Consider the following 18,666-nt stretch of genomic DNA (forward strand, 5'->3'; position numbering starts at 1 on the left):
AAAGGTCATTTACAAAAAGTAATTCGATTTACATTGGCAAAGAGGAAACATAAATTACAGCACACTGAAATTCTCTTTTCTTCATGCAAGACCTGATACAAACAAGTGTTCACATTTTCAGGTGGATTATGTTCAAAGACCGTTGGAGAAAGTATTTTGCATGTTTAACTTTTCTGGATCAGGTCTTTGTTACATGTACTTTAATGATGCTATCTAGTGATGCCATATGCACTAGTAGATGTCACAAATAGAGAAGTCACATTTCAGGTGATTTTTTTAGTGAATCTGTTTCTGAATGTGTTTGGATAGCTTTTATTGGAAACCTGCATAATTCTTCTTTAGTGCCTCCTTCCTTCTTTGCTGTGTTTTCATTGCATAATACTGAATTAGGCTCACGACTATCCTACTTCTTCATTTCTTCTGTGAGCTCACACTTTGAGCGACATAAAATAATGAATAATTTCAAGTCATGCATTACAGTACCTATGCTGCCCATACCCTGGTCACTTCACACTTTTTGCTGGCATTAGAGAATATTAGGCAAGCAAAAATGTTGGGCCCATTGTTAGTGACTTCCAAATCATTAATGTTTTTATTAATCTTCTTATTACATATGAGAATGTGATGTGGTTCTGCAGGAGTGACAATTTGTCATCCTGAAATAAAAGTTCTGTTTTGTATTTGCCAAAAGATGTATTTTTTGATAGTAAAACCCCTGCTTTTAAAAAATACTTTGAATCTACTGAGTTTTCTCATTAAATCTTTGGAAGTAGATTGGTATAAACTTGAAGCATCATTTGCGTCCATTTTTCAGGCTGTGCTGTCTGTATGGTATACATGTAGTTTCAGACTCATACGACGAAATATTTGCAGGATAGACTTACAAGGTTAGAAGTGTCAACCTTGAAGTGACTGACCACAATTTATATGCAGATCTGTGTCCTTTGTGAGCCATAACTGCTTTTTGGTATAATGTCAAGGGGATTGCATAAGCAGGAATTTAAAAGAAAATAGGGAGATGACAGATTTTTACAATAAATTGCGCACTACTCCTGCAAGAAAAAAAAAAAAAAAGGAAAGATGTTCTGCAAAGAGCCCCTTTGTGGCTTATTTTTGAATGATGCTTCAAGGTTTTGTTTGTTCTTGGGAGGTTTTCTTGTTTGTTTGTTTTTCTGTTTGCTGACACAAACCAACTTTGTGCTGAGGTTGCTGCAAAAAATAAAGTATTTTTAAGAGTGTCCATTCAAGAATAGTAAACAAACTTATTTGTTTCATTTGAACCAGGAAGTGAAGCAAACTTTATGTTAAAAGTTCGTCCCCTAGAGAAATACCCTGTGGATCTTTATTATTTAGTTGATGTCTCAGCTTCTATGCACAACAATATAGAAAAACTAAATTCCGTTGGATCTGCTTTATCTAAAAAGATGGAGAATATTTCTCTTGATTTTCGACTTGGATTTGGATCTTATGTGGATAAAACTGTGTCGCCCTATATTAGCATTCATCCCGGTAGAATCCATAACCAATGCAGGTATGTAGCCTCTGTGCATTCACTGTATGCATGCATTATGCATATGTATTTTTAAAGCTCTTCAGAATCTGTCTTTGTTTCATTATACCTCAACCCTCCAGCAAACTTCCTAAGAAAAATGCTGAAAATTTTTATACAATGATTACTTCTGAATATCTGGTGAGTGATTTCAGAAAAACTGTTTCTGTATCAGAAAAAGTGTGCTTTATTTTCTTTAGCAAAACGAGCCAAACAACATGCTGCTTTGGTATATTTGAATATGTTTTTTATTTCATTTTGTAGTCAACTAGTGTGTTTTTGGTTACTTTGGATATATGTTGCCTAGATTCATCACAAAGATTTGTACTTTCTGACCTAGGACTTCTCTTCTGGTGTATGGTTTTGTATTCATTAACTCTTTTCTTAAAACTCTGCTTTTGTCGATGTGATGCAGTTTCTTTCAGCTCATTTAATGAACAAAAGCAATAAAGAAATCCTCTGATCTAATTTCATAGCTGTAATACGAATGAACTCTCATTTTAAATAAGAGAGCTGTTCTGGCTTGCTTTTCTTTTTTCATGCCATGTCTTTTATACCCTTGTGAGGGATGACTTCCAAAACCCTCTGGAGAACAAGATTATTCACAACAAATTCAAATCCGTATAAACTATAACACTTGGAAAAGTGAATATTAACTGTTCATACCTTCTTGCTCGTTATTAGCTTTCCTGGGAAGCATGATCCAAAGTTCTGTGAAATCCAGAAGTATATTTTTTGATCTCAGTAGTTTTTGAATTGGGCACTAGTAGTGGAATTCATTAGGTTGATGTAAATGTCTATGTATAAAGCAGTCATCTAATCCGCCTATATAGTGAGTGGCGATCAATTAGCACTTCTAGGACATGATTCGTTTTGCCTAACAGTAGACATCTGCAGAGGTATTAATCCTTACAGTGCCAGTTTCTCTTCATGGACTGTAAACTCAGTTGGGGGTGGGCAGGTTGTAGTCTGGATGCGTACACTATCTGGAACAGAATTTGAGTTGAAGCCTGCTCAGCATCTCTGGATCAGATGAGCACTTCAGCTGGTGCTGTCAATTCCACTGCTGTAAATGAGTCACAGAGCAACCGCCTGTATAAGTGCTGTGACATTAGCTTATTTATGTCAAACTCCATACTTTCTCCCTCATACACAATTTCAAAAAGTATCACAACTAAGATAATACTGAAAATGGAGATTCCCATTCCTTTAATAAGGTAACTGTCACTAATCTCAATATTCATTTTATGTACATTTACTTACTACTAGTGGATGTAGGAACTTAAATTTTATTTTACTTTTATCCAGTAGCTTGTGTATTGAGCTATTAAGAGATCTTAATGTTGTGGTGTGATAGCCCTTTCTCAGGATTATGAAAAGCAAATCTGGACCGCTCTGTAGATGTTCCAAATAGATCACATAGTCTCTGAGTTCATACCATCATTCATGTTGTGTTTCTTTTTGCTCTATACAGGATCACTGCATATGTACTGTTACTATATTAACTAAGTTATATACATTTACATAAAATAAAAAAATACATTGTTCATAGTAAATTACACCTAATTCCCTCTGAACTTAGTATCACGTAGAGTTATTCTTCTTTATGTGTTTATTTTAATGTGCGTATATACAACTTAATTAGTAGCAAGATTTTATGGGTTAACAGGGATGTTTATAAATTGAAAATATGGAATGTGTTAGAGTTTTGCTTTGTTTTGTTTTTGTACAGTGATTATAATTTAGATTGTATGCCTCCTCATGGTTATATTCACGTGCTATCCCTGACTGACAATATAGCGGAATTCAGAAATGCAGTGAATAAACAAAAAATTTCTGGGAATATTGATACACCTGAAGGGGGTTTTGATGCCATGCTCCAAGCAGCTGTGTGCCAGGTAAGGACCTTATTAACAAAAGTGTAAATTCTAGTTCAGACAAAGATATATATATATCTTGGTACAAGAGTGCTCAGTGTTCCTGAATTCAAAATGTCAGTTCTAGGCCTGATAATAGTAAGATATTTTCCTCCTTTTCCTCTATTTACCTTTTAGCTACACATTACTGTTTCCCATTGAAACTGATAAAGGAGAGCATAATTAAATATTTTGGTTAATGATGGTCTTCAAATTCTGGCTTTAACGAGCCTAACCAAGATAGGATGGATGATGAAAGCAACTGCTTCTTGCTTGAACATGTATTAATTTCAGTCAATTACAACTGGAGCAGTAGAATGAGTCAAGTTCAAAATGTAATCCTAACTATGCTAGAAATTAATACTTTGGCCTAATCTTATTTTCAAATTTTGATGAGCCATAAAACAGGTAAATAAAAGCCACTCTTCATAGCTCCTGTGATCATAACTGTTATAAACATTTATTCTGGAGTTTTGGAAAAATTCCTTAAAATTCAGTGTTTCTCATTGGATACATTCCACACTTAGGACATGTGAGCTCTAGAATAATATATGCTCCCAAAAACAATAGAATTGAAACATTCTTGAAAATGGGGAGGCTTTTCTGCTCACTGAATTGTGAACCAAAGTAGATGAGAACAATGTCCAATTCATAACTACCATCATGAGCTATAATTTATATTAATGTGGACTCATTTTGTCTGCAATGGAACTTTATAACTTGCTCCATCTTGCTTTAACCAATACATCCCTGTTGCAAGAGGTAGGAGGTTAGGACATGAAGCTACTTTAAAATTTTGGTTGCTGTGACGTATGTAGGTAGGAGTCTTGAGATGACAAAGTGATGATGGAGTCTTAGGAGCAAGACATTTTTATGGTACTGGAGGAGAATTTGGGATGATTTAAGGTATAACCGGTTTATAAATAAAACTTAAATACCCCTTGTTTAGGGAAGTGCTGTCTAGGGTTGTCTGAGGGAGGCTGATGCCCAACGTGTAAGCTGGAAAAGACACCAGACCCCTCCGTACTTATTATCCCTATTCTTGTGACATACTTAATCCCCTTTCAGAGCTAGCAGGGAATGAGCCTGAGAAGGGAGCTAAATCCCTCTCTGCAAAGCAAAGAAAGGAAGGTAGGGAATAGAAGCCAGGCATAGTATTATGGGATGTATTGCAGGTGCACATCTCACATAAGATGAAAGATACTTGGCATTGCTAAGGGAAATGGTAGGGATGAGACAGCATTGTAGGAAGGATGAGCAAGGAAGGAGGAAAAAGGAGGGGAATCTTAATTATTGAAGAAGAGGACAGAAAAATTGGGAGAGGGAATAATGAAAAAGTATATGAGGTGATTCATGTGTGCCTCTAAAGTTTAATTTAAAGCAGCCGTTTATTCCTTGCAGGGAAATAAATGTTATGGAAATACAGATTGGCACCTAACCCAATTTAGATATAAGCTTGCCCTGCTACCTCCTTCACATGACTGAATCCTAGAAAACATTAAATTCACCCTTGTGGATGTCACTTTGTTATTAATCCCATAAGGTACTGGATAGATGTAGTATTTTGCTGCATAATAAGGAATTTCTCAATTTTCAGATGTATGGAGACTCTAAAGCTTTAGTTTATTGATTGGCTGATCATATACCAATGTCCTTTCTGGAAAGTTGTGTAGGAAAAGTAAATTATAGAATGATGAGAATATGAGTATAAAGTAAAACTAGAAAAGGACACCAAGCACCAATGTGAATGAATGTATATATATTAGTTGTAATGCTTTTTGGATACCAGAGAATTTTGCAAATGCATGGCATTTGCATTTATATGTAATAGTGACACACATGATGTGGCAGCTGTTAGCCAAGCCCAGTGTATTATGCGTAACTTGTATATGTTTTGAGAGATATTTCTTTAAAAAGCAAAGTAAGTGGATCTCTGACTTGCAGAGGTAGTTTTCAGGTGTAGGACATGACATATATTTCTACACAAAATGCTTCAAATAGCCTGGTTTAAACTCAGTGCTGCTAAGCAGTGTAGTATCTGAAAGCAGACTTTCACATTATTTTTTCCTTTTGTTATTTATTATTGTAGAAAATGGTTACTTACTGCTTTCTTATGTGTAATTTTGTTTTCTTTTTAGAGCCATATTGGATGGCGTAAAGAAGCAAAGCGACTGCTGCTTGTGATGACTGATCAAACTTCCCATCTGGCCCTTGACAGTAAATTAGCAGGGATTGTAATTCCCCATGACGGAAACTGTCATTTGAAAGATAATGTATACATCAAAGCTACGAGTATGGTAAGGTATATGTCATAGATTCTGCCTTCAGAGAAGCAGGGTAAACCTGCGTAAAGGAGGTTTTTAAATTGCTGTCAAAGCATTGGTTTTATTTCAGTTATTAGAATAGTATTTTTCCAGGTAGGCAAGTTGTGAAATGAAGAATCAATCACCTGGAAATACTGACATTCTTTTTGTCTGGGATAAAGTATTTTGGAGTCAGAAACAACAGTACACAGCAGAGGAGGAAGTGTTACTGGTTTTGGTGTGGCTTTTTATTACCATCTCATAAAAATCACAAACATTTTGTATAAAATATAAGTAAGAAGTGTCTGGTCTGATATTTTGCACAAGAAGAAGCTGGTAATACGTAAGAATTGCACAAACCTGCTGATAAGGTAGTGGTCATTGTTTATGGTCAGAAGAAGCATAGTTGCATTGATTGAAAAGGCTTGGTATGAGTAAAACAGAAGATGTACAAGATCAAACAGCAAATACAACCATGATGGACTAGAAAATATTCTTGTGCCACAAAGATTTGCTGTGGTAATGTAGCATTAAATACATTTGAATCTCTCAGTATAAAGCCAATGTGTGGTAATACATACCTAAGCAAAAAGTTGCATCAGATCCACTGTAGTAAAATAATACACTTTCAGCAAATATTTTTAACTTTCAAAATATTTTTTTCAAAAATGCATAATGTAGTCATGAGTGACTGAAGAATAGAATTTTTTTTCTAAGATTTGCAGGTTTTAATTGCTTTGGCTATTTCCTTGAATACATATGAATCATTTATTTAAGAAACATGAGTCGCTACCTAATTGCCATGTAATCACCAGAAAACAGAAGTATAAACTGTGTTATCATTAGAGCACATTCCAGTTTTATTCTCAGTGCTAGCTGCACTTAGTTAAAATACATAGCCAGTGTTCAGCCCAATCCAGCAATGTGCTAGTGAAGTCACTGAGGGCTACGGGTACATTAGGCTAGACCCGAATTTAATCCCAGCAACTGGTGTTTACAAGGATGGTGAGGCAGCAGGAAGCAGCCACCGTGTGGTGTGTAATCATGAAATATGGGAGGTTTCCGGGAATTGGTGGTTGTTCAGGGCCTTGCAGAGTGGAGGAGGGAACTGAGCGTGTGCTAACAGGAAGGTTGTTTGGATTTCTGACTATCTGATGATCTTGCACTCATACACTCCCTCTGTCACCTCTTGGATATTCCCTCACAGACGTCAGGATTATTCATTTCCTTCTAGCCAGTCTGTTCAGTTTCAGTATTTCTACAGTATCCCCGAAATAAAAACAACCCCTCCCTTTATTCTGCTTTAAGCAGGTAATCCCAGAAGTTTCCTTTCCCAAAGTAGAGCATGCGTACAGGTTGTGGTGTCTCTATCTCCATATCTCTGTCTTTCTGTGTTTTCTTTTTTTGTTTGTTTGATTGGTTGTTTTTTTGGTTGTTTGTTGTTGGGTGGTTGGTTTGTTTTTGTTGGTGTTTCTTATTTTGTTTTCCTAATTTCAGGGCTATACCCGAGAGGAATTTTACTCTGCTTATTAACAATTGCTGAAGGCACAAATCTCATTTTGGTGTTCAGGATGCCTTTAGTAACAAAGATATAATCTGTTTCAGAAAAAAACTGTATTTATTTACTCTCCAAGTTGAGAAATTAACTTCTGTTTCAGCTGGAAAACCTCACCAGTATGAAAATACAGAAAAAGTTAATCAATCTCTTTCTAAGGAATGATGACCAATTGATCACTGACTAAAGAAAGTGTTTCCTGGATTCTGGGCTGAAAGATCATGGTTTTACTGTTCTATATAGAATAAGAAATCTCCATTATTATCGCTATCAATGCCTTTTGTGAAATGAGGTAGACTTTGTAGCCACCAAAATGAAATGACCTTTAAAGATGCTTAGATCTGTGCTGGCACATTTTGGCCCATGTGTATTCTGACTGCTAGGCCATATGTTTTTTTTCAACCAGAGGCTAATTCTTGCATGCCCACATATAATGGAGGGCATGTTCTTGGTAACAGAAAAGAATGGAAAAGAATGGTAGAATGGAAATCTTTCTCAGTATTAGATATTTTCTGGAGTAGATTTAACATGACCACACAATAGTGTCTGTAAGGGTACGTGTACTGGTTTCCTGCTTTTTTTTTATTTTCAGTAGTATATGTTGTTATTTTGGTCATAGAGATCCATAAAGAAGCTTTGCATGAACAAGTAAAACCAGGGGGGCAGGGAAGGCTATTTTATATTTAAATGAAAAGTCATGAGGGGCTGTCAGCTTTTTAAAAAATACATCATATGAAATACATTTTTGCTTTTTTTTCTTATCAATGCAATTTTCTTGTGCTATGCTAAATTAAAGAGCCATCTCTAATCACATTGTTTTCCTAGTTTGATTCTTAGCTTCTGGTGGTCTTGAGAAGATTGTGTTTTGGCATATTTTTATTTCCTTCTTGTGCCAGTTAAGAGGACTTTGCTTTATTTATTTGCATAATCTTAACCTTTACATCAGAAATGTTTCCATTTAGTCACTTTTTTTGCCAGTTTCTTTCTAACTTCTGCTAAGCAGTCAGGCAGAGGTCAGCAAAAAAAAAGCATAAGACAGGAAAGAAGTCTAGTCCACTTTAATTAAATCTCTGCTTGGTTTACTCCCTTTCTGAAATACTTAACATCTGCATTAGTTATCTTCTCAGTTTAACACAGTAGGTTAAAGTAATAAAATAAATGATGTAATTGGAACAAGAAAGATGATCTAAAATGAAAGTACGTTCGCCTGAGCAGTAGAGGGAAGAGATAAGATAAAAATACATAAAGTACAGCAGGGTTTTTACAGCAAGCAAAGTGAGGCTCTATGAGTAGCCAAGAGTTCCTTATGTCATCTCTTAACATGTTTAAAATGAAAAAAATATTGTGGTGCTGTTGGTGCTTTTTTTTTTACAGTCCTTTCCAATAAAAAGAATTTTTTTCTTTCTAATCTGAAGTGAGATACTTAATATACCACTAACCAAGCTGGACACTCCAGTGAGTTAGAGCTGACAGCAGATGAAAGTTCAGCTTTACTTGTAGTTTGGGGGTTCAGTCCCTGCATGTATATGCATGTTGTCTCTTGACCTGCTCAGTAAGCTCCATCTTGCTCAGTAAGCTTCATCAGTTCATGAGGGCTAGGAAACCCATTTCTGGTACCACTGATCCCAGGGTTTTGCCATTAGTTGCCACATTACTTGCAGAGATGTTGAAGGGCCACTGTTCTGACATTCGGACATGTCTAGTGCCACGTGATAAGCTGGAAGATTGACTTATTTGATCATCATCCCATGATTCCTCAACATTGTCCCCATGTTTTAGACATTTACAGTGCAGGAGGTGTTTCCAGAACATCTGTATTCGGTCAACCATGTCCTGGGCCAACCTGGTACATCTGTGATCTGCCAAACAGTTGTGTGTGGCCTGTAGGGTTGTGCAGCACAATGGAGGCCCCACCACTGTACTCTGTGGTCAGGGAGAAGGAAGGAGGAATTAGTACTGTGTTGTAGGCTTCTGAAAATGGCAACAAAGACAATGCTGCTGCAGGTCACCCACAAGTGCTGTGTGGTGGGAATGCAAGCTCCCTGGATCCTCATGTATGACATATTCCCCAGATGCAGCTGTAAGACAGCCCGTTTATTGCTTCATTACTTACCTTTCATTGTTTATCTTAAGGAATATAATCTCCTACCAAAGAGTAGAAAAGTTGAGAGAGGCATGAACCCTGGCTAAGACCAAACCGCAGCAAGGAACTCCTTTGTTCTTTCTATACATGGCTCTTTATAATGGTGCAATATGATGGAAAATGGATTTTGCCCCCTTGTGTAACTTCTCAGCTCTCTTGACATTCAGATTTCTCTTAGAATTGCAATTGACTTGCAGGATGCCTTGAGTAACAAGTGGCACTCTGAGGAGGAATGAATTATGCAGGGAAACAGGGGGTGTGTTTGTGCAAGGGAGAGACCATATGGCACAGATGATGAAAAATCTCAGGAGGAGAAAGCCAGCAGAAATATGTGGGGGAAAGAGATCGAAGGACCTGACATGAGTGAGGAGTTGTCCAGATGAAATCCTGGTAAGGGGAAACACAGGCCAAGGCCCCAGTCACTTCTCTGTTTCCTCATGAATTTTAAATGATGAATTTGCTTCTTGAGAAGTATTTGCATCTGTATGGCAAATAAGCAGTAACTTTTAGATGCAGTTTGTTTTCCAATACTGGAACTGGAGGGACCTCACATAACCCAGGTGTGCAAAACCCACTGGGACCACACAGGCACCTTTGTGCTTCCCCAGATCTTGGATGAAGAGACAGCAACACTCCTCTTGTTCTCGAATCCATGTCAGATCTGTCAATGAGAAGTGTAGAAGGACGGGTCACTGGCACAGGACATGCTGTTCTTCACCAAATAGAGCAATGTCATTACTGAGGAGAAGCGTGAAACTCATGTTACTTTCTTCAAGCACACACGTGGTTAAGAAAATGTAGCAAGTCGTTGCAGTAAGGACTGGAGGCATCACTCCTAAGGCAGGTCTTGGACATACAGAGAAGGAGAAAGCTGTCAGCCATAAGATATGTACAGAATATCAACATCCCTAGAACTTGGCCTAGTGGCTGCATTTAACTTATGTGTCTGATCTCTGGTGCCAAAATACATTTCTGAGACACAAGCTTTTAATTACTCGCCTATACTGTTCCAAACAGCACACCTCATCTCAGTGTCTTCATACTGTACTTTCTCCCTAACTGTTGCACAAGAACTCAGCTGTCATTCTCAAGAAACCTGTTATTCTTCAAGGCAGACCATGGACAACATCATATCCATGTTTTTTAAGCATCAGTCTCAAACCAACACCATGGTACTATATGAGTTAGTTCTTCCACTGTGCAGCACCACTGCATTAGCTGACAACAAATAAGCCCGTCAAAGCTTGGCTGATGCCCTGATGATTCTTTTCTGTCATGATCTGTTTGTTAGGTTGGTTCTGCCTTCTTTTGGGTGCAGGCCTAGCATTCCCTGTACATTTAGAAATAAGGATTGGGGTGGTTTTGTGATCCTGTATTGTGTCATATATAGGATTTTTTTCCCTACTAATCTGCAGTCTTTTCTGTTGTATTTTTCAGGAGCATCCATCTCTTGGGCAGCTCTCCGAAAAATTGATTGACAATAACATCAATGTTATTTTTGCAGTTCAAGGAAGCCAGTTCCATTGGTATAAAGTAGGTTAGAAACCTGGTTTCTTTTTCCAGTTTTTAAAGCACAATATTTATATTAAAATTTAAAACTTCATAAATTATTTTATTTTTCGTAGGATCTATTACCACTGTTGCCTGGTACTGTTGCAAGACAGATAGAATCACAAGCAGCAAATCTCAATGATTTGGTGGTAGAAGCCTATCAGGTATGATCAGAGTGACAAGGTTGTATGCTGTATTTGTACAGGGATTTTTCACCTTTCGTAGCCTAAAGCTGGAATTGACATCTCAGATATTTAGTTACAGACCAGCCACCACTGTATAGGCACCATATAAATTCAGAGCAAAAAGCGCAGTAACTAGAAGATTTTACAGCACTATTCTTAGAAAATGTACAGCAGGTAGGAATCTACAAGGAGGTAGTGGATATTGTGGAAACCAGGATTTACACTGCACAAAGCAGTGTAATGTCTCAGGGTTTTGAGGCATGGCACTGAAGAAGAGTTTTGATAGGGTCTGAGTAGAAAACAATGAAATGGCTTTGTGAACTCTTGCCTGGAGTTCTCAGCTGAAAGTAACAGTATGAGAAAGTATTATAATAGTATGGGAAAGAGCATAAAGTTGTTTTTCACAAATGTTTGACAGCAAATGGCAGCTGGAAAGTGGAAATTGGCATCTTGATAGTGAATGAAAGATAGCCTGGTAAGAGTGGGCTGTTTAATAGCTTTGAGAATGAAACCAAGTAGTATACATTTGATGTTATAATGCAAAGGGAGCCCATACAACAGCAGCAAAATGAATGTGATGGGTTAGATGGTTGAGTGCTGTTAAGGTGTGCAAGTTACACAAACATGGAAGTTCTAAAAACTGAAAAATCAGTTACAAAGCCAAATGCAAGGTATCAATGTGTACCATTTTTTTTTTAATTAATTGGACATGGGAGCACAAAAATATCCATTGAACTAGGTTAACCATCTAAATCAGGCTGTTTGCTTTCATCAGATTTGCTATAATGAAGAGCCAAGTTCTCTGTCTGCTCCTAGTCAATAGAATGGGTTTGTACACATTTTTCTCTGTGTCATGTTGAAAACATTGTGCAGAAGGCAAAGACATTAAAAAAGCAGAGGAGGTTAGGTGTAATCAAATTGCAGAAAAGTTCTCACTGATATTGTACTTCCTCTTATAAAATTGAGAAATCTGATTTTGAATATCAAGGTTTGCAGGAAGTTGCTGGCAAAAAATTCTGAAGATCATGATCCTTTTGTATGTCCAGTCCAAATTGTATCCCAGTTCTGAGAGCACAATGCAGAGCAAACATTTAAGCAGAGGAAGCAAAAATTTACAAAATAATAATTTAGTTCAATGGAAGATTCTGTTGGACTTTCCTGCTCCAACCACACACAGTTTGCTTTTGCTATTATTTTCATTTTTTTGACAGTATCTTCCTTCCCATCCTAAACTTCATTGGATTTGATACTTAGAGATTTTTATCATCATTTGGGGGGCTTGTAATATACAAACACATGCTGAACAGGGCTTGAAAGTTTTGCTTTCTTGAAAACAAAAGTACTTAGATAAGAAAATAAATTTAGTGTTGATGTTTGGTGAGAGTGGGCCTCTTGCACTCTTGTTCTAGGCAGGGAAACCTTAGGCTTAGTTGTGGAAAACCCTGGCTGAAAATCCCTGGCTAAAAAGCCAAAGATGACTCACTGATTTTCAAAAAGTTACTAAGATAAACATGTGTTCAGATTCATGTAATTGAATCACCATTTGTAGCAGTAAGATATCCCACTAAACTGATTTTTAAGTACTAATATGCCAGGAATCCTAATAATCTCTTTGTACAGTTTTCAGCTCATAGGTTTGTACAGAGCTTTAATTTTTTTTTTTAAAAGGTCGAGGAACAATATTCCTTCTTGAAAAGAAGTAGGATTTTAGAGCGTGCAGTAAATACAAGTTACAAAGTAGCTGACTTTTCCATTATCTTATATTGCTAGGAGGCCTAATGAGAATCAACCAGTCGTTGACTTATATAGTCCTAGCTGACCCAAATAAATCAGTAATAATCATTAAAATAGCCTTTAGATCACCCTAAAGTTTGTTCAGAGGAAACTTTTCCAAGACAGATGCAAAATACCAGAAGTTTATAAAGTGTCAAGTCAATTAGGAACCTTTTCTGCTGGATAACAATAGTTGTATGTATGTCTGCTGTTTCATTTTAAATGTGTGGCTAAAAGGCAGTATAGCCTCTCAAACAATAAGCAGGTATTTTGTGCACATTTTTTAGAATAGATTTTCAAATTACCAAAAATACAGTCTCAAAACCATTTTAGAAAAGCTGAAAATGTTTTTATCTGGAAAACATAATCCTCTTTATCAGAATTACCAGCTCACTGGTTGTGTATATTTGGAATGTAATTGGGTCTTTATATGGGGAACAATGCTTTAATTTATTCCTTTATTCACACAGACAAGCTTTCTTCATTTTCAGTCAGACACAGTAGCCGTACTTGGTGTTAGTCACTAATGCACATTATATGTTGAGATGCAATGCTCCTAAAACTTGTTTTCTGGTTACAGAAACTAATCTCTGAAGTGAAAATTCAAGTGGATAACCAAATCCAAGGTCTTCATTTCAATATCACTGCAATCTGTCCTGATGGAAGTAAAAAAATTGGCATGGAAGGATGTAAAAATGTGGGATATAATGAAGAAGTATGTTGAACTGGAATACTTATTTTCTGTTTGCTTGGGTTCAATGGTGTGAAATCTTCTAGGGATTTACTTAAACTGAAAATGGATTTATGTGATTAATGATCACAGACTATCTATTATTCTCTGGTTTTATTTTTCCTGAATCTTATTTTAGTTCTCACTAATCTCACGGAACTAAGGCTCAAAGCTTTTCCTGAGAGCTAACATCCATTAAAACTCTCCTCTTTTGTCCTCCACTGGACACAATGGTCATGTTCATCATTGTGATGAAATCTGTACATAAGAGGTTGAAAGATCATCACCCAGTGGAAAGGAATCATTGGAATTTGTGTTCCTTGGGCCTGTACGAGATGTCACTTTTCCCTCTCCTTGCTCTATTAGTCTTCATGCACACTCAGGGTTGGGCATAATTAGTTTATTTTATAAATCAAATTAATAAAATGATTTATCCCTATTTGGATTGATGCCACCTACTCAATGAATTGGATTATAAAACTGGAGCATTATGCACCATGAAAATGTGAAGAAAGATGTCTGGCTAATATAAAGAACATGGTTTTCTTCCCATAACAACTACTCTGTGCCTTTATATATTTATTTAGTTGCTTGGACTAGTAGAGTAAGTCATTTAGCTTGCCAGGAAGAGGTCTGTGTTTCTGGAGAGCAGGGTCAAGGAGTTCTTTCCTTCTGGACATGCACACACGTCTCAGCTGGTGTGGTTTTACAAATCAGTAGATTAAATGTCTGAATTTTAAATACATTCATTTAGACGGTTTTTATACTCTTCTGAACTTTGTCTGCATGACTTGCTGCCGATTAGCTTCTACAGTTTGAGGGGGTTTTACAGTGTTTTTCTTCTTCACTCATCTCTTCAGTGTTGTTCCTGTGCATGTCATAAGAAAAGGACTGGAATTTGTTCTGTTTAATGAAAAGAAAAATATTTATATCTGTTTCTTTTTAATAAAAGGCCAAGCCAGTTGATTATAAAAGATTGCATGTGGTCCTAAACCTCTACTCCTGTTGAAAGTAAGCCATCCTCAAGAGATTAATTTATTTTGACCGTAAATCCTCCTTTCAGTATTTGTTTACAAGCAAAATGCTTTTCCTTAATTCTCACATTCCTTTCATTGTCTAATCCTTCTTCCTTCCTTTTCTTACCAAAACAGAAAGTGTATTATATTCTGGAAGAATCCTATGGCCTCTTCAGGGTGCAAAACTAACTTTAGCCATTAGCAAATGTGAATGTTAATGGTGTCCTAACTATTTAGTTGCAATATGTTTAATCTTTCTGCTACTGTGTGCAAACCCATCAAACTTCAGAACTTGCATGCAAGACATTATTTGCCCTTCCCTCCCATCTCCCTGCCATTCCTCTGTAACTGTGTTGTGCATGAAGATGATGTTTTCTAGCAGGGCTCTGTGTTGAAGAAAAAACACATTCTCTAATTGAAGCCTGTCCTCCCCATGTGACACACACCTGCCCTGTGAATTCATGCATTGCCACGCTTTTGTCCTGTAATCAAAGGGAAGAAGCCTCATGCACGGAGAGTGTAGGCAACAAGGGCTTATATGTGTAGTGGTGCATTTGAGAAACAAGAAAAAGAAAAGCAAAGGGCGAGACAAAGCCTGTGTGCCCCTGCTTCAATCTGACATTAAGAAGCGCATGTTTCTGCATGGCATTCTTCTCCTGTTGTCCGTGTAGGCACAAAGCCACCATTGTCCCCAAGGGCTCGGCTGTTCTTATGTGGGGGCGCAGCGGGAGGGGGAGACAGTGGTGAGAAATGAATGGCCTTAGTCTTTGTGGGTAGTTTCAGCCTTCTGTGTAATCAGTGTCTTAAGTTTTCTCTTTTATTTTTTTCACTTGGAAATCTTTGTTCTTTGACAGTAAAGAGTAAATGTATTTCCTTCTCTTGGGCTCCTTTCTCTCACCTTTTCCTCTTGGTTGTATTTTCTGTGTGAGGAGGTGAGAAAAGTTGTTTTCTATCAGCAGGCTAAATAACCTTTGTGAGAATATCCTGTCAGAAGCCTACTGCTCCAAAGAAACCCAATAAACAATCATGAAATACAAGATTGCTATCCAGTGAAAGTATCACACATCAGAGCTGTCAAAGTGTTCTGGCAGCAATTGATGCAAGCTCTGTGGCAGCCACCTAAAACACAAAAAGATCCAGCATCCTGCACCAGGATTCTGGAAAGCCAGAGAGGCTGCTGCTGCAGTGGGCACTGCTGGGGTGAGGGCCTGGGGCATGGTGGTGATGGGCATGGCATGGCCAGGAGCTGGGCACTGGGTCCACTCTGAAGCATCACTTGGTCTGCTCGGGACCACAACAAGAGCAGCAAGAGTCTTCTGCTCTGTCCCCGTTGTAGGAACTGTGACAAATAAGCTGCTACTAAGGTGTGAGCCATTTCTGTGGTTTAGTAGGAATAGATAGGGCCATCCAAAAAACCTTTGTGGCTTCTATTTGCACAGACCATTTCTTCAGCAAGAACATTCATTATAGGTTCTTTTTATGAAGAGTATCTCTGTTTGTGTTTGTGTGTTGCCTTGTTCAATCTAGTTCAAACTCTTACCTGAGTATTTCTATCACAGAGTGTACACGTTAAATCATAGCAGAAGGATGATTATGGTAATTCTATTACTATTTAACTTATATTAAACTTATCTTTTGCAACTATGCTTTCTTAACATGAAAAGCAGAGTGCCGTCAATCCTCTATTGTTAGGATTTTAACTGTATTACTAATACATCATGTTTGACAAATGGCCACTGTGTATTTTTTTATTATTAGCTAGTGCACAGTCATATAGAATGCAAGATTCTGCTTTATGTGTTAAAAATTTTAACCAATTTATGGAAAATAATGATGATGTAAAATCTGTATTTCTTCTTAGGTGCTTTTCAATGTGTCAATTACAATGAAAGGATGTGATACATCTGGAGGGAGAAAATATGCAGTACTTAAGCCCATTGGTTTCAATGAAACCGCCATCATTAACGTGCAGAAAAGCTGTGGCTCTCAGTATGGAGACAGTGCAAGGCAAAAAAGAGTATGGGCTGATGAAACTTCTTCTGATGGCAAACAGTCCCATTGCAGTGACAGTAACTGTAGCTCTAATAGAGATGTGGTTCCTTCTGAGAGGTGCAGACAACACCAGGACCAGCCCATCTGCAGCGGTCAAGGAAATTGCATAGATGGAAAATGTTTCTGCTACAAAAACAAGCTAGGCAAGGTGTATGGCAAGTACTGTGAAATGGATGATTTTTCCTGCCCTTATCACCAGGGAAACTTATGTTCTGGTAAGCTGCAGAGTTTTTGTCTGTGCTCTGTTTCTGTTTGGGTTTTTGTTTTGTTTTCCTTTCTGAAGCTTATATACATGATGCAGCTGAAAACAGTTATATAAGGCTGTCAAGTACAAGAACTGTGTGTGCAAAATTAGTGTGCGAAATGTCCTGAACAGACTCGTAGGAATTCACGCTCCTTGGCTTCACCACAGAGGTACACACTGTCTTCTAAACTTCAGCACTGCTTTTTAGGGGATTTATTGATTATTTTTTTTTCAGCTATTTTAAGATTTAAATCTCAGACTTCTTCAAAGGTAATGATACTGATATCTTGAATAAAACAGTAACATTATTCAAGAAAGCAAGCTGATACATTTCAGTCTAATGGGAATACGAAATATTAAGTGATTAGGAGGAATTGTAACTTCCAGATGAGGTTCCCATTTTCTAACACCCTGAAGTCTTGTCAGAGATACTGTGACACTTAATTTCAAATGCTGGTATATATGCTAACACTGTTCTGAACACCTGCTCCAAAAAGAAGAGAAGAAGTGAAACATGAACAGGGAGAGTTGTTTGAAATTCTTATTCTTTTTGTGCCCTACTTCATGTTTTTTAAGGCAAGCATGCAAATGAAGACTACGTTTGAACAAAATACAAAACATGTAGTTTTAAGTTAGAATTATTAAGGAAAAATTGAATCAAATAAGTATCACTACTTCATTTCTACCAGGATATTTTTCCCCTTAGAAGTAACTGAATATTTAAAAATCCATACTGCTGTCCTGCATGCTTTCATTTTACTGTATACTGACCAGTGAGTGAATTGCGGGACCAAATTTTTTCCTTCAGTTAGGTACATTTATAGTAATACTATGGACATTAGTAGAGTTATTTCAGTTTTGCTCTGCTAGTGACTGTGAACTTTACATAAATGAAGAGAAATAATGTTACCTAATCCTTTAAATACTTCATTTCAACTCAAAGAATTACTATTAATCTTCTCACTCTTCTGCCCTCCCCCCATCCAACTTTGCATATTTACTATATCTTAGCCTAAGCAGACCTTTCATCTTATAAGCTTCTAAAGCCTGAGATGTGGCACCTGGTCAGCAGAGGAGACATGGAAATCTTTGCCTCAAAGGTGTTGGAGATTGTCACACATGACGAAGTCCTGTGCTGGGGTAGCACAAGGGGAACTTGCTGCCTGGGGCCATGGCTAAGCAGTGTGCCTTTCCATGGGATATTTTCCAGTGCAAAGCCTTGCTCTGAGATGTCCCAGGATCCCATCTCCCGCTCCATTTTGCCCAGCCCAGGTGAAAAAAGGGGCAGCCTATACTTGGCCTCACTCCCATTCAGGGGATCCCATCTGTGAGACAGGACTGTCTCCTTGCAGCTGCTCTGTGGGTCCCTGGAGAACAAGAAGAGCCATCACAGTTTGTGTGAAACTTAACAACTGCTGAGCCATAGTTGAGGAGGCCTTGTGAGATTCACCTGTGCTTCATGTGCTCTCTATTTCTATATTTCCTAAAGGTGCTCTCACGCACTGTAAAAATGTAGCTGAAAATTATCAGCAAGACATTGTACACCTGCCTAAATGTGCTACAAGTTGGAAAACATATGGATTTTGCCTTATAGCAAAATCCTTATAGAAAGGAGAGGAAAGGAAAAGGGAAAAGGGAAAGGGAAAGGG

At 37.5% G+C, this 18,666-nt stretch overlaps 1 protein-coding gene across 3 annotated transcripts in view; it reads left to right on the top strand.

Annotated features, from left to right (window-relative positions):
- Window positions 1-18,666, top strand: part of ITGB8 (integrin subunit beta 8) — a 46,512-nt gene that overhangs the window by 18,301 nt on the left and 9,545 nt on the right. For all 3 annotated transcript variants that reach the window (XR_010470065.1, XM_065051269.1, XM_021299022.2), the window contains exons 4-10: window positions 1,285-1,531; window positions 3,282-3,447; window positions 5,604-5,762; window positions 10,904-10,999; window positions 11,092-11,181; window positions 13,556-13,690; window positions 16,583-16,988. Coding sequence is in view for 2 of the 3 variants with exons in the window: in XM_065051269.1 (XP_064907341.1) it covers window positions 1,285-1,531; window positions 3,282-3,447; window positions 5,604-5,762; window positions 10,904-10,999; window positions 11,092-11,181; window positions 13,556-13,690; window positions 16,583-16,988 (1,299 nt within the window). In the remaining variant the exon portion in view is untranslated. The remainder of the gene's footprint in view (window positions 1-1,284; window positions 1,532-3,281; window positions 3,448-5,603; window positions 5,763-10,903; window positions 11,000-11,091; window positions 11,182-13,555; window positions 13,691-16,582; window positions 16,989-18,666) is intronic.

The sequence above is a fragment of the Columba livia genome, chromosome 2, assembly GCF_036013475.1.
Source record: "Columba livia isolate bColLiv1 breed racing homer chromosome 2, bColLiv1.pat.W.v2, whole genome shotgun sequence".
In the NCBI taxonomy this organism is placed as follows: domain Eukaryota; kingdom Metazoa; phylum Chordata; class Aves; order Columbiformes; family Columbidae; genus Columba; species Columba livia.